This window comes from Chiloscyllium plagiosum, unplaced genomic scaffold (assembly GCF_037043375.1).
Source record: "Chiloscyllium plagiosum isolate Xiang-an unplaced genomic scaffold, Cpla_swu_hap1 HiC_scaffold_22, whole genome shotgun sequence".
NCBI lineage: Eukaryota > Metazoa > Chordata > Chondrichthyes > Orectolobiformes > Hemiscylliidae > Chiloscyllium > Chiloscyllium plagiosum.
In genome coordinates this window covers 31,292,521-31,306,976 of record NW_028270160.1, presented here as the reverse complement: position 1 = coordinate 31,306,976, position 14,456 = coordinate 31,292,521, and the positions used below count along the sequence as shown (strand labels likewise).

At 38.5% G+C, this 14,456-nt stretch overlaps 1 protein-coding gene across 3 annotated transcripts in view; it reads left to right on the top strand.

Annotated features, from left to right (window-relative positions):
- The window catches only part of LOC122561162 (uncharacterized), a 249,582-nt gene that overhangs the window by 70,693 nt on the left and 164,433 nt on the right, over positions 1–14,456 (top strand). For all 3 annotated transcript variants that reach the window (XM_043712662.2, XM_087998928.1, XM_043712663.2), the window contains exon 6: positions 1,711–1,931. In XM_043712662.2, coding sequence (XP_043568597.2) covers positions 1,711–1,931 — 221 coding nt within the window. The remainder of the gene's footprint in view (positions 1–1,710; positions 1,932–14,456) is intronic.

Genomic DNA, 14,456 nt, shown 5'->3' with positions numbered 1-14,456 from the left:
TCGTGATGGAAGCCAATGTTTTGGTGGATATCTATAGATTGCATTTCCATCCAATGGCAGGTTGGTTCAGAATCAGCCCATGATAAGTTGGAGTGGAAATCAGACATCAGGGATGATTATTGAGGCAAATTTGGTAAGATAAAATGAGAACATTTGCTAAGTCATGTGGTGAGAAATCCTCCAAAAAGCACAACATAATTTAGACTTCGCCGATAAAATTAAAGTTTAACCTAAAGTCTAATAATACCCATCTATACCTCACCAACACCTCTCTCTTAATGTCGCTAATGAAGCAAAATTATCGTACTGTTTTTCCAGCATCCAAGACTGAATTGCAGAAATTTACACCATATAAATGTTGGGATACCAAACCTATTATCTGCATCTTTGTCACAAATTTAATTCCCTAAACACAAACCACAGCTGCCTGCACCTGAACCTCACTTACTGAAGAATTTATGTCAGACTCAAACTGTTAACTTTGTTTCTGTCTCTCTAAATGCTCCTAGGCCTTCTGAGTTTCTCCAACACTTCCTGTATTATCCATTGTTCCCACCTTTGGTGTCATATTTGATAAGATGAGCGTCTAACTATATATATCACTAACATAGCATATTTCTGCTTCCCTAATGTCATCCAACTCCCTCCCTATCTCAGCTCAGCAACCCCATTCCTCATTCATACCTTTGTGGACTTTACCAATCCTGTCCACACTTGACAGTCTCGCAAATTGTACTCCCTGTAAATTTGAGGTCAACCAACCTCGTCTTAACTCACAAGTGCTGTTCACCTCTCACCCTATCCTTATTGTCTGAGTGTATCTTCTGATTAAAGAACGGCTCAATTCTAAACTTCTTATCCTTGTTTTCAAATCGATCCTTGGATTAGCTTCATTCTTATCTCTATAATCTTCTTCAACTCTACAATCCTTTAAGATAACTGCTCATTTCTTGAGCATCCCGTATTTTAATCATGCCACCACTGTGACTTCTTACAGCTTCCAATACCTTTAAGTCTGACATTCTATTCCTAAATCTGTCTGCCTTGTGTATTCTTTCCACCTTAAGACAATCTTTAAAATCTACTGCCATAAACAAATTATTGGTCATCGACTATTTATTTTTGTGGTTAGGTGTCAGATTTTGTTTTATAACACTGACATGCCTTGAAATGCTTTACAGTATTAAAGACACCAAAAATGTCAACATTGTTGTATTAGTGTTTGAGAAAATGTGAAAAGCACCGTATTAATGGTTTACTATCTCACAAATACATGCTTGACAATGTTATATCAACTCTCTTAGCATGAGCTTTTAGTATATATAAATCTATAAATAAGACATAATTTGTTCAATTCACCACATAGTCATTCAGGAAACAGATGATGTGTTAGATTTCATTACACAAAACACCACAATCTGAGTAGAAATGTTTGGAGACAGCTGCAACATTAAAGTAAATGATCTTAGTTTCAGCACAAGTCTCATTATAATATGTATTTCCTAAACAGCAAGGGTGTACTGTATCAGGTAATTTCGGAAGGCTGCACAAAATGATGCATGTTCAAAATTATCCAGAAAAACAGCAATTGGGTTTCAGATAGGGATTATGTAATTTTATTTCAACAAATAAATTTTAGGAAAAAGATTTCTTTGTTTCTTTTTCATAATATTAAAAAAAGACTATATAATTTTTTCAATTCATGTTCAGGTCATTTATCATTCCGCCACATTACTGATTTAACAAGAGCACTTGGTAAAATCGGCACGTGGGATATTTTGGACCTGCATGGTGGACAACGGTTGATAGGCGACTACCATGGTTGTTTACATATAGCACTGAATAGAGAAGAAGCTGATGAACTTGAATTTTCATATCCCAGGAATTTGACTGTTGGATATCTCTGGGCTCTTGTGGGTTATTCACCACAGGTAAGCCTTCAAATTGCTTATGTGTTGCATGTTAAAATGTTTCTGTCTTGTACATGACGCCCAGGATAAAGCAGGAAACAAATATATGACCATAATATGCAGCGGCAGAATTAGGCCATTCGACCTGTTGAATCTGTGTTACCATTTGCTGATGGGTGGTATACTTCTTAACCCCATACTCCACCCCCTTCTTTGATCCCCATACTAATCAAAAGCCTATCTATCTCTGTTTTAAATATACTCAATGACTTGACCTCCACAGACTTGTGTAACAACAGATGCACCACCCTCTGGCTGAAGAAATTCCTACTCATCTCAGTTCTCAAGGATCATGACTTCACTATGCCCATGAGTCTTAGTGTCCCATACTTGTGGAAACATCTTCTCCACATCCACACAATCCAAGCCTGTCAATATTCTATTTCATTGAGATCCCCCTCATTCCTCTAAACTCCATCGAGTATATATCCAAAGACCTCCTCATAAGACAAGCCCTTTATTCCCAAGGTCATTCCTCTAAACCTTCTCTGGACTCCCTCTAAGGCTAGCTCATTCTTCCTTAGATATGAAGCTCACAATATTCCAAATGCGGTCTGACCAGAACATTATACAGCTTCTCGGTGTGTTTGTTGATAGAGTTCCAGTTGAAATGCCATGCTTCCTTATCTGTATGTATCTACATACAGATAAGGAAGGATACCACTTCGACTGGGACAACACATCCACCCTAGGACAAGCCAAACAAAGACACGCACAAGAATTCCTAGATGCATGGCATTCCAACCGGAACTCAACAAACACATTGAGTTAGACCCCATCTACCACCCCCAAGAAAAGGAACAGGAAGTAACTTCACCACAGGAAATAACATCACCAGAGGAAATGGCATCACCAACCCAAAGAAACCCAAACATATAATAGAAAGCAGGAATTTTCAGCATTGCTTCGCCTGAGGCCCACTGAAGATGTTACCTAGTAGGGTAATGAAACCTCTGGAAATGAATCTTCCTGCTCAGCGAGCAAACTTACATCCATATTATACTTTGTTTTGAAATAAGGATATCAGTAATATAATACTTATAATTGTTACATTACCTTCCTCTGTAATAAATTAATGTGAACAGAATAAATCTTTGAACTACAACTTCATGTACATTCTATATTTGTTATTACCCCAAATAAAAAATGAATTACGTGCATTGATATATTTTAAATTGGTGATATGGTTCCCTTAGACATGCCACTGGTAACTTCTTAAAAGTAAATAGCTAAACTGCAAAGCTTAAGCAGCTACACTCTAAATTCCTCTGTACTGTTGTAAATTTCTGTCCAACATAATCACCTATTTTAAACCCAGCTTTTACCATGAGTGTGCTTTTCATAAAACAAATTGATCACTGTAGAAGTATCAAGCAATATTGTGACATCATATATTGATCCAGTACTCAGTGGGAAAATAGTATTTATTGTAAAAGGTATGAATATTATTGGGAAATAACAAGGGGCTTATATAGAGATATACTACCAACCCTGGTAGAAAAGTCATTTTTTTTAAGTCAACTTTCTTTTGAAAAGGTTGCCCCACAGCAAAAATATGCTTGGTGTGGCCCTAATGATCTGAGAAGGGATTCTATCCCTCACAAACAGTATGTTTGACCCTCAAGGCCATGCAATTTGATTGCTGAGCAGATGAATAGTCTCAGTAGCACCAGAAGGAAGAAGTGACCACTGCTGGAAGCACACGATGTTCTGAACAAGGGGAGAAAATGAACATTGAACTAAGTTAAACTAAAGCTTTTGGATGCAGAGAAACTGGGGACTCTGAGGGAGAGGGATGGATTGGGAATGGAATCTGATTCTGAAGATCCAGGAATGGGCGGACGTAAATGTGGGGTTTCATGTTTGGACAGGTGCCCACAAAAGGCACTTTAACTACTTTGTTCCTGCTTCTTAGCCCAGGCTATGAAAGAGAGGACTGGCTTTCTCAGTTTCACTTGCCCCTGCCTACCATATTATAGTGGTAGAATAGAGTGAGGCTGTTAACTGGCAAAAGGCCACCCTAGGCTTAAAGGCAGGCAGTCTGACTGACACCTTAATCCATCCAACATAAAATGAGGCGCAGCTCTATCCTTTAAAAAAAATACTCATGATTCTTTCTATTTTATTTGTGCTCCTGAACTGCAAATGTACCTTCCCAACTTATTCTTCCTGACTTTCATTATTGCATACTCACATAGAAAAAGTTCCAAAAGCAAAATCCTGTTAATCAATCCTTCCTCATACGTCTATCCAATTCTTTCTTACATTTTTCTACACTATTAAGACCCACTGATTTCCTAAGCAATTCATTTCACACAATCACAGTCTTCTGCAAAACTCGACAAATTTAAGTTTTCTACACATTATGCTGCTGTGACATCTATGACAATCTCAGAATGTCCAATCAAAGTTTGATTCATCTCCTTTCTTAAGATAACAAGCAATAGAATTCAGGAAAATAATTTCAAAAATGACTCCAACTTCTCTTTGAATGCTTTGGATAGCTTTGTTTCAGATCACTAACTTCGAGATTAGTGAAACATGTCTGGGCAACTGGGCTGTATAGGTATGATTGCATCTACTGCCTGTTAGACAGTTCCATTGACTTTACTGAGCTAATTAGTTCAGGCTTACAAAGGGTCCACCATTTATTGTTGATGCAAAACCATGAAATAACTTAGGACAGTAGGGAAAACTTGATGTTACACCTTTCATAAGCATGGCATATGCTAATATGTTCTGTAATCACTGAAGTATTTTTGAAATATAAGGCTGAGTTTTATGATAATTTGGCGAAATGTCCGTTTCGTTGTTTGATAGAGTTTCTTGCTGAAAAGCCGAGCTGGTTCTCGTGCCAAACTTGCTTAATTAATTAGCTATCCTGTCCCTATTACAACCCTCTCAGCTTATTGTAGACCCATTCTACTACTCACCATTCCCAAAACAACTCATCTAAGGGGAAGTACTTTTTCAGAGGGATGCTGACCAATGAAATGGCTGGCAGCTGTCTAATTCCAGCTGCTGGAGGAAGGTATACCCAAGGACAGCTGGTTGGGGCTTTACAAAGAGATCTTCTGATTGTGCGCGTTTTATTAACACATGACTTAGCATGACTTAAGAGTACACATTTGATTTCAACACCATAGTAATAAGCATTATGTAAACCCGTAGTGTGGTTTCTAATTAAATTGGTCACACTAAAGTTGTGATTTGTCTATTGCAATTTTAAAAACTTGAAAGTTGGTTTCTTGGAGTGTGAATGAGCTTCCTTTGTTGTTTTGCCTTAAGAAAATGTTGCTAAAGAGAAAGGGGAAGATTTTGATTTATAGTCATAGAGTCATAGAGACATACAGCATGGAAACAGACCCTTCGGTCCAACCCATCCATGCCGACCAATCTAGTTCCACCTGTCAGCACCCGGCCCATATCCCTCCAAACCCTTCCTATTCATATACTCATCCAAGTGCCTTTTAAATGTTGCAATTGTACCAGCCTCCACCACTTCCTCTGGCAGCTCATTCCATACATACCACCCTCTGTGTGAAAAAGTTGCCCCTTAGGTCTCTTTTATATTTTTCCCCTCTCACTCTAAACCTACGGCCTCTAGTTCTGGACTCCCCAACCCAAGAGAAAAGCTTTGTCTATTTATCCTATCCATGCCCCTCATAATTTTGTAAACTTCTATAAGGTCACCCATCAGCCTCTGCTCCAGGGACTTTGATTTATTATTGTCACATGTACCAAGGTACAGTGAAATGTGTTGCCTTATGTGCTTTACTGGCAGATCGTACTATACAAGTGCAGCAGGGTAACAGAACAGAGTGCAGGATACAATGTTACAGCTACTGAGAAGGTGCAGAGAGAGATTAACATTAACATTAGAGGTCCATGCAAAAGTCTAATAACTACAGGGAAGAAGCTGTTCTTGAATCTGTTCATACGTGTATCCAAATAGAAGAGGGTGGAAGAGAATATAACTGGGGTGGTAGGGGTCTTTGTTTATGATGGTTGCTTTCGTGATGCAGCAGCAAGTATAAATGAAGTCAGTGGATGGGCGGCTGGTTTGTATGATGGATTGGACTGTGTTCTCAATTCTGTAGTTTCTTTTGGTCTTGGGAATAGGAGTTACCATGCCATGCTGTGATGCATCCAGGTAGGAAGCTATGATGCATTTATAAAAATTTGTAAGATATTTTATGCACATGCCAAATTTCCTTGGCCTTCTGAGGATGTAGAGGCGTTGCTGAGCTTTCTTGACTGGAGTGTCAACCTGGGTGGAGTAGGACAGATTGTTGGTACAAAACAAATAACAATGACCAATACAGCACAGGAACAGGCCCTTTAGCCCTCCAAGCCTGCACCACCACATTTTACCCTTCCACACTAAAACTGTCTTCATTTACAGGATCCGTAGCCCATTATTTCCTTCCTATTCATGTATTTGTCCATGTGCTTTTTGAATGCTGCTATAGTGTCTGCCTCTACCACCTCACCCTGGCAACACGTTTCAGGCATTCAGTACCCTTTGTGTGAAAAACCTGCCTTGCACATCTCTTTTAAACTTCCCCCCTCACACCTTGAATCTCTGCACCCTAGTAATTGGCCCCTCCACCCTGGGAAAAAGCGTCATACTTTCCACTCTATCAATGCCATTCACAATCTTATTAACTACTATTAAGTCATCTCTCAATCTCCTGCGTTCCAGTGAAAACAAACCCAGTCTATCCAACCTTTCTTCTTAGCCCCATACCAGGCAACATCCTGGTAAATGTTTCTATACTCCCTCCAACGCATCCACATTCTTCTGGTAGTGTGTTGTCCACAACTGTACACAATATTCCAAGTATGGCCTAACTGATGTTCTATAAATCTGCAAAATAGCTTGTCTATCCTTATACTCAATGTCTCTTCCAACAAAGGTAAGCATACCTTAAGCCTTTTTTGTTACATTATCTACCTGCGCAGCCACTTTCAGTGATATGTGGACCTGCACACCCAGATCCTTCTACATATCAATACTTCTCAGGGTTCTGCCATTCACTTTATAATTACCACCTGTACTTGACCTTCTATAATGCATCACCTCACATTTGTCCAAATTAAACTCCTTCTGCCATTTTTCTGCCCATGCCTCCAACTGATCTATATCCTGCAGTATTTTCTGACAATCCTCCTCACTATCTGCTACTCCACCAATCTTTGTATCGTATGCAAACTTACTAATTAGACCAGTTATGTTTACCTCCAAATCGTTTATGTCGGTCACAAACAGCAGAGGTCCCAGCACTAATCTATGTGAAACATAACTAATCACAGCCCTCCATTCCAAAAAGCATCTTTCCACCACTACCCTCTGTCTCCTATGACCAAGCCAATTCTGTATCCATCTTACCAGCTCACCCCGATACCACGTGACTTCACCTTTTGTACTGATGATTGATGATTATTATTCCCAGGAACCTGACCATCTCCACATCAGCACTATTGATGCAGAACTATTGACCAGCTCCTTCGTTTTGCTGACATTTCAGGGGAGATTCGGGATTTAATGCAGTGACTACTGTGTCTATGTTAGTATTTCTCTCTGAAAGAGTGGTACGCATGTTTTTGCAACTGAAACAAACTTGCCCTCTAATACCTCTTCAGGTTATCACTGCTTCTCTTGCTGCTCGTGGGGTTCTTCCTTTTTTGGAATACTTTGTTGGGCCTCCCTGTAAGGCAAATTTAACTGTATACAATCTCAAATGGTAAGATTTGAACCAGACTACTTTGTCTCCCCCTGATCAATCCAGAATTATGAAGTACTGCTCCACACCTCTTATTGATGTGCTTCATCATAACTCTGATTGCCTGTCCAGATTGTGTGTTGAAAGGTTTCTTCAGCTGCAGCTGCAGAAATTAACCTTCAGCTTCGAGAAACCATCCCAAGACTTGATCTTTTAAATCACAATATCACTAGTTTAGTTTGTCTTGAAGTAGAGGCACCAAAAAAGCTGGTAGCAGACTGACTTGCATAACTTGTAGCTACTAGTTAAGGAACTGAAATATTTCCATGTTGATATTGGCATTTGGAAAGAAACATACACAATCATGTGGATGTAGTCCATGGAGCTGCATTTTGTACCGTGTGCCCTGTGCTATCAGATGATATAATGTCAATGAATTCAAGCAGGGAGGTGTACACATCACAAAAAGAGCCAACAGTAGTATTTAAACAGATGAATAATCAATATGGGGCAGAGTATATGTCCTTATGGAACCTGCACGTTCTCCTGTCTATTAATTTATTTTACAAATGTTGAAAATTTACATAAGCTGGATCTATGTTTTTCACTTTATCTGATTTTCCTGTATTTTCTGTGCACAGGCAACCTTGGTAGCCGCAAGTACAGGAAAAGGAAAATCTACCCCATTTCTCTTTGTGGTCACAAATCAGGTGCCCAATTGGAAATGTTAGCCTATGGTGCTCGTAGTAATTTATATTGCCTCAGCAGCAATGAGAGACTTTAAACACCTTATTGCTTCTAGAAACTCCAAAGCTGGTTTGACGAGCTAAGTGTTATTTATAGTGTTTACGTGTCTATTAAGGGAGTTAATGGTTGATTCTGCACAGTTATTACAGTTGTTCTTCCTCTGATTGGCTGCTGAGTTGTTCATTAGTTATAATGTGACAACTCTAAAAATGCACACAAATAGCTTAGTATTTCTGCAAATGCAGGAAAGGTGAAAAAAATCAACTCTTGACTTGAAACAGTTAGCATGATTAGAGCAAAGTAAACCGCTAACTTAGTAGGCTGAATCCTACTACATTTTGTCTTAATATCATTTTTGTTCAATTTTGTGGAGGGCTTGTCTCTATGAGGGATAGGATGTTTTCTCAACATATTGTACCAAACTCAACTCATCTACCAAGCCCCTATGGCACCTGAACTCACCACTGTTGGAATACCCCTTAGTAAGATGTCATCTGGCCTTTTCAACTGGATTCAGAGACTAGAAGTTTTGGCAAAGACTTTAACCTTAACACTAAAATTATGTGGCTTGAAATTCATAAAGCGGTCCAAGATGTAGTGGGACTCAGCTTGGGAAGAGTAGTTGAGGAAGTTTAAAGGCCTGGGTGAATCATTTCCGTTTTAAGTGGCACGGATTGGATAAATAATCAAGGTTTTTTCCCTGGGGTGGGTGAGTCCAGAACTACTGGGCATAGGTTTAGGGTGAGAGGGGAAAGATATAAAATGGACCCAAGGTGCAACTTTTTCGCACAGAGGGTGGTGCTTGTATGGAATGAGCTGCCAGACGAAGTGGTGGAGGCTGGTACAATTACAGCATTTTAAAGGCATCTGGATGGGTATATGAATAGGAAGAGTTTAGAGAGATATCGGAGTCGAGAGTGTGGTGCTGGAAAAGCACAACATATTCGCCCGAATCTTAATTCTCCTGCTCCTCGGATGCTGCCTGACCCGCTGTGCTTTTCCAGCACCACACACTCGACTCTAATCTCCAGCATCTGCAGTCCTCGCTTTCACTTAGAGAGATATCGGCCAAGTGCTCGCAAATGGAACTGGATTAGGTTAGGATATCCAGTTGGCATGGACGATTTGGACCGAAGGCTCTGTTTCCCATCTGTACGTCTCTATGACTCTATGGCTCTAATTATTCATGCAGTCTAATTGACAATGAATGCACATTTTCAACTAGAATTGTTTGTTTTTATGGTGTCGCAAGGTGTAGAAAACTTAGGCAACATGTCAACTAGGTAGATTCATAGCTCCACTATTTTCAGCCAGTAAATGCAGGCAAATTACACATATTGTAACAGGGGACTGTCTAAACACAACATTCTTTCATTCTAGATTTTGAACTAATATTAATAAATTTAAATTATTACAATGATTTATAACATTATGATTTAAATTACAAATTTGCAGGGCACATATTGTGTCCTTCCACTTAGCTCCAGACTAACATAGCACTCTTACTCTGGTAAAGGGTCATGGGGTCAAGTCACACTAATAATTTGATCACACTGATGCAAACACTTCAGTTCAATACACAAAGAGTTTGAAATGTTGCCTTTTGAATAGAAAATTAATCTGAAATCCTGTTTGACCATTCAGGTGATAATAAAGATTACATGGCATAATTCAAGAAAAATAGGAGATTATTTGACATTCATTCACTAGTTAAGAGTCATGATTTTGCTCAAATTAACTGTCTGAGTAACAAAATACAGGGTAACTACATTTCAAAAGTAAAACAATTAGTTTACAAAAGTAATCAATCTTAACTTCATTTATTGCTTCCTGTTTGTTGACTTCTTCCCGTTGAAGAATGAGGGTGATATCCGTATATGCTCTTGTTTAATAGAACATGGCTAGTTTGGACGTTATATTGCCTTTTTGAGGTTTCCCTGCTGTTGCGTCTAGCAAGCTGAAGCAGACTTTTGATGGTGCATTGAGTTCCTCCTAGGGCTTTGCAGTATGACAAATGAAAGCATATCTTCCAGGACACAAGGCACATGTTATACATTTTGCACAGTGTATATCAGTTCTGGAGTTAAAAGTTTTGAGGCAGGGAAAGAAGAGCTGAAGATAAACACTGGGGATCTAAGAATCAGTTTGGACTGGCACAAGGAGAATAAAATGTCTACTTAAAGGACATGTGATACATACCATGCTTGTTTGGTTGTACTAAAAGTAAAAATGGAAAACTTCTGTCTGTAGTTTACAATACAATTTGCCAACAAAGAAATGTTTAATCCATCATATGTTTAAGCCTTGAGTTTTCCAAGTGCACAGCTACAAGCTCCTTAACGAAATTTCTAACATCTTACTAAAGACAGGCATTAAGCTAACTGGTAGATACATGTTAATGGTAGATACCATTAAGCTACCTGTTTTCTGTCTCCTTGAATAGAAGGATTATATTTGCTACTTTCCTGCCCACTGGAACCTTTCCTAGATCGAGGGAATTTTGGAAAATTAACACCAACACATCTACTACCTCATTCGCAACCTCTTTTAAGGCCCTATGATGAAATCCATCTGGACAGTGAGACTTGTCAATTCCACTAGTTTGCATAGTACTACTTCGCTTGTGATTATGAATTTGCTCAGTTCCTCTCATCCTTTCACCTCCTGATTTACAACTAACACAGGATTTTATTTGTACACTCCATAGGGAAGTCAGAAGCAAGCATTTGTTAATTTCACCTACCATTTCCATATCACCTATTATTAACTTCCCATTTCCTCTCTAGAGGACCAACACTCACTTTACATAGCATTTTCCTTTTTAACTACCTGTAGAAATTCTTGCTATCCAGTTTACATTCCTAACTAGCTCCCTCTCATTCTGTAACTTAATTTTCCTAATTAACCTTTTTGTCATTTTCTGCTTTTTTGATGTTCTGACCAACCATCTGACCTGTCACTCACCTTTATTTGTTTATATGCATTTCCTTAAGCTTGATGGTTTCCCTAACTTATCTACTTGACCACTGATGGGGCAGTGCTCCCTTTAGAATTTTTCTTCATAGTAGGGATATACTTATTCTGAATATTATACAATTTCTGCTTAAATGTCTGCCACTTTGACTTTATTGATCTATTCTCCATCCCAGCATGTGAGTTCCTTTCAACCAGCACAGCTGTCAGGCCCACATAATTGCCCCTATTTAGGAATAAAATACTAGCCTTAGATTCAGTGTTCTCTCTTATTAACTGAATGTAGAATTCGATTATATTGAGATAGCTACTCACTCGGTGTGCCTTAATTGTGCAGTCATTAATTAATCTTGCCATATTACATAATACTGAGTTGAATATAATTTGCTGTCTGATCAATTCCAAAATGTGCTGCTATAAGAAACTATCTCAAAAGTATTCTATAAACTCTTCTTCCAGGATACTACTGCCAAGCTGATTTTTCCAGTTTATATGCAGCTTAAAGACTCCCATGACTGTTGCTGTCCCTTTATCACAAGCACCCAATATTCCTTTTTGCACCTTTGTCCCATGTTGTGGTTACAGTTAAAGATCTCTCCCACTAGTGACTTCTTTCCCTTGCTATTCCTCATCTCAACCTGAACCAATTCTACAATCTGATTTCCTGAACCAAGGTCATCTTTAAATATTGCACAGATACTATCCTTAATTAACACATTTGCAAATCTTCCTGTTTTCTTGAATGTCAAATACTCCTCAATACACAGGACCTTTCTATCCTGAAGTAATTTCTCCAGAGTGGTTCTTAATTTGTATTTATTTATTTCAATGACCTCTGTCAATTAATTTACTTAATTATGAATTCTACACACATTCAGATAGAGAACCCTTTTTTTGTTACCTTTGTAACATCTGACTTTGCTTTGTATTCCTAGAATATTTTCTCTTTGCTACTTCCGCAATTCTCTGACCTTCGCTTCCACATTATTACTTTCTTATCTTGTCTCTACTCCTTGGCAAGCCACATTCTTCCATATTTGCTTGCTTCACTATTTATTTAGTTCCAATTCTTTCTACCTCCTGAGTTATGAGTTTCTCAAAAAACTGACCCCAGCTTGATTCAGATTTAAGCCAGTCTATTGCTACAGTCCCACTCTCCCCAATACTGCTGCTCGTGACCCATGAACGGAATTTGTTTCACCCGCATCAGTCTTTGAACTACATATTATCTCTCTAATTTTATATACTGTATATCAGTTTATACATGGCTCATTTAATAATCCATACATTATAATTTTGGAGGTCTGCTTAACAGTTTAGTGGCTAGTTCCTATACTCTAACAAACCTCTTTCCAAGTTCTACCTGTCTCATTGGTACCTTCATTGACCATGACCACTGCATCCTTCCTCTCCCAGTGGAAGTTCCTTTCCAACCGCAAACAAATGTCCTTATTGCAGCACAGCCATCTGAATGTTCACTCTTTGCTTCATAGAGCAATGTCTATCCCCTCACTATATTATTACTTTCTACTGGTGCTCAATTAGATGGATAACAGAGTGATACAAACGGTATAGGTTTAATTCTCACACAGGCTGACGTTACCCTGAAGGACTCATCTTTTTAAACTCCCCCCTCACCTGACATGCGATGATCTTCAGGTTAAACTACCACTAGTTGTGTCACTAATGGAAGAACAGCCCCATGATCTGGTGAGACTGTGGTGACTTTATTAAAGGATATTTTTTGTTGCTACCCCCAGTTGAATGGCTTCCTGTACCAAAGTGCCATGGTCCTTTTTACACATCCACCCTGCAGTCCCTGCTGTCATCCAAACAGGCTGAGAGAAGCTCTTGCCTATTTGACTATTGCACTCCTTTCCTCTGGATCCCTTCCTGAGTTATCTGCCTCACTCACAGTTATAACCCATTGTCCATAATCACTGACCAAATCAGAAGATCCTATCCCAGGTGATGTGACTATGTCCTGATACAAAGAATCCAGGTGACTTTTCTCCTGCCCAATGCATCACAACGTGTGTAGTTCAGCAACCCCCCTGCCCCCCTAAACCAAACGCTCAGCCAAAGTGTTTGAATTTCAAAGACTCACTGTTCTTTCATTGGCATTCTGGAGGGCCATTTATTTCGTATAAATAGGTTAAAGATTCATTTCCTGATGTTTTGAATCTAATTTCAAGTCCTTGTCTTATGTGTCAAGTGTATTATTTTTTAAGTTTACCATATGTTTTTAATTGGTACAAATGTGGATTTTAAATGTTAAACAGTAAGTGACAACTGTAATGATAGTGAATCTTTAAGAGGTATTTTGTCCAGGTTTTTTATGAAGAAAGCTTGAGACAGAAGTGTAGAGCAGTCTGCTTAAAGACTTTAAAGTAAATAGCTTGTGAGACCTTGATTTTTTTATTTAAGTTGCAACAATGGAAGCAGCCTGAATAGGTGGGGTCAAGTACCTATTTAGCTTTCTGCAGTTGCTGTGATCTTGAAGCTTGATGTGGACGTTCTTATTCTTCTCTCTGTTACAGCTAAAAGCTGAGATTCATTTGCTGCTGCTAGAATTGCATGTGAGACCATCTATTTTATTGAATTTGGCTTTGCCAAGCGTGTGTTTATGGGATGTATATTAGAACAAGTAATTAGTAGTTGGTTATATATCTATTATTTTGTTAAGCATTTTGATAGAGTTACAGTTAAGCCAATTATTTTATTTTTATTTTGTCTGTATTTTAACTGTAATGTAAAAACAAAATGTGTTTTATTTAAAATCGAATAGTTTGACCAATCAAATTGTATCTGGATGCAACACCGTATGCTTACCATTCAAATAAGAAAATGTTAGGGTCTTAGGTTAGGCTAGCTTCTGAATATATTTTGAGGGGTTTGGTCTGGCTCATAACACAACAGAATTAATTGTAACTATAATTTATCTTTTACACAATCTTTGGATTGGTGCTTAACAAAAGCAAGGTGTTGACTGTAACTGCATCAGAAAAAGCTGATGTTTTACACTGTGCAGTAAGAGCCG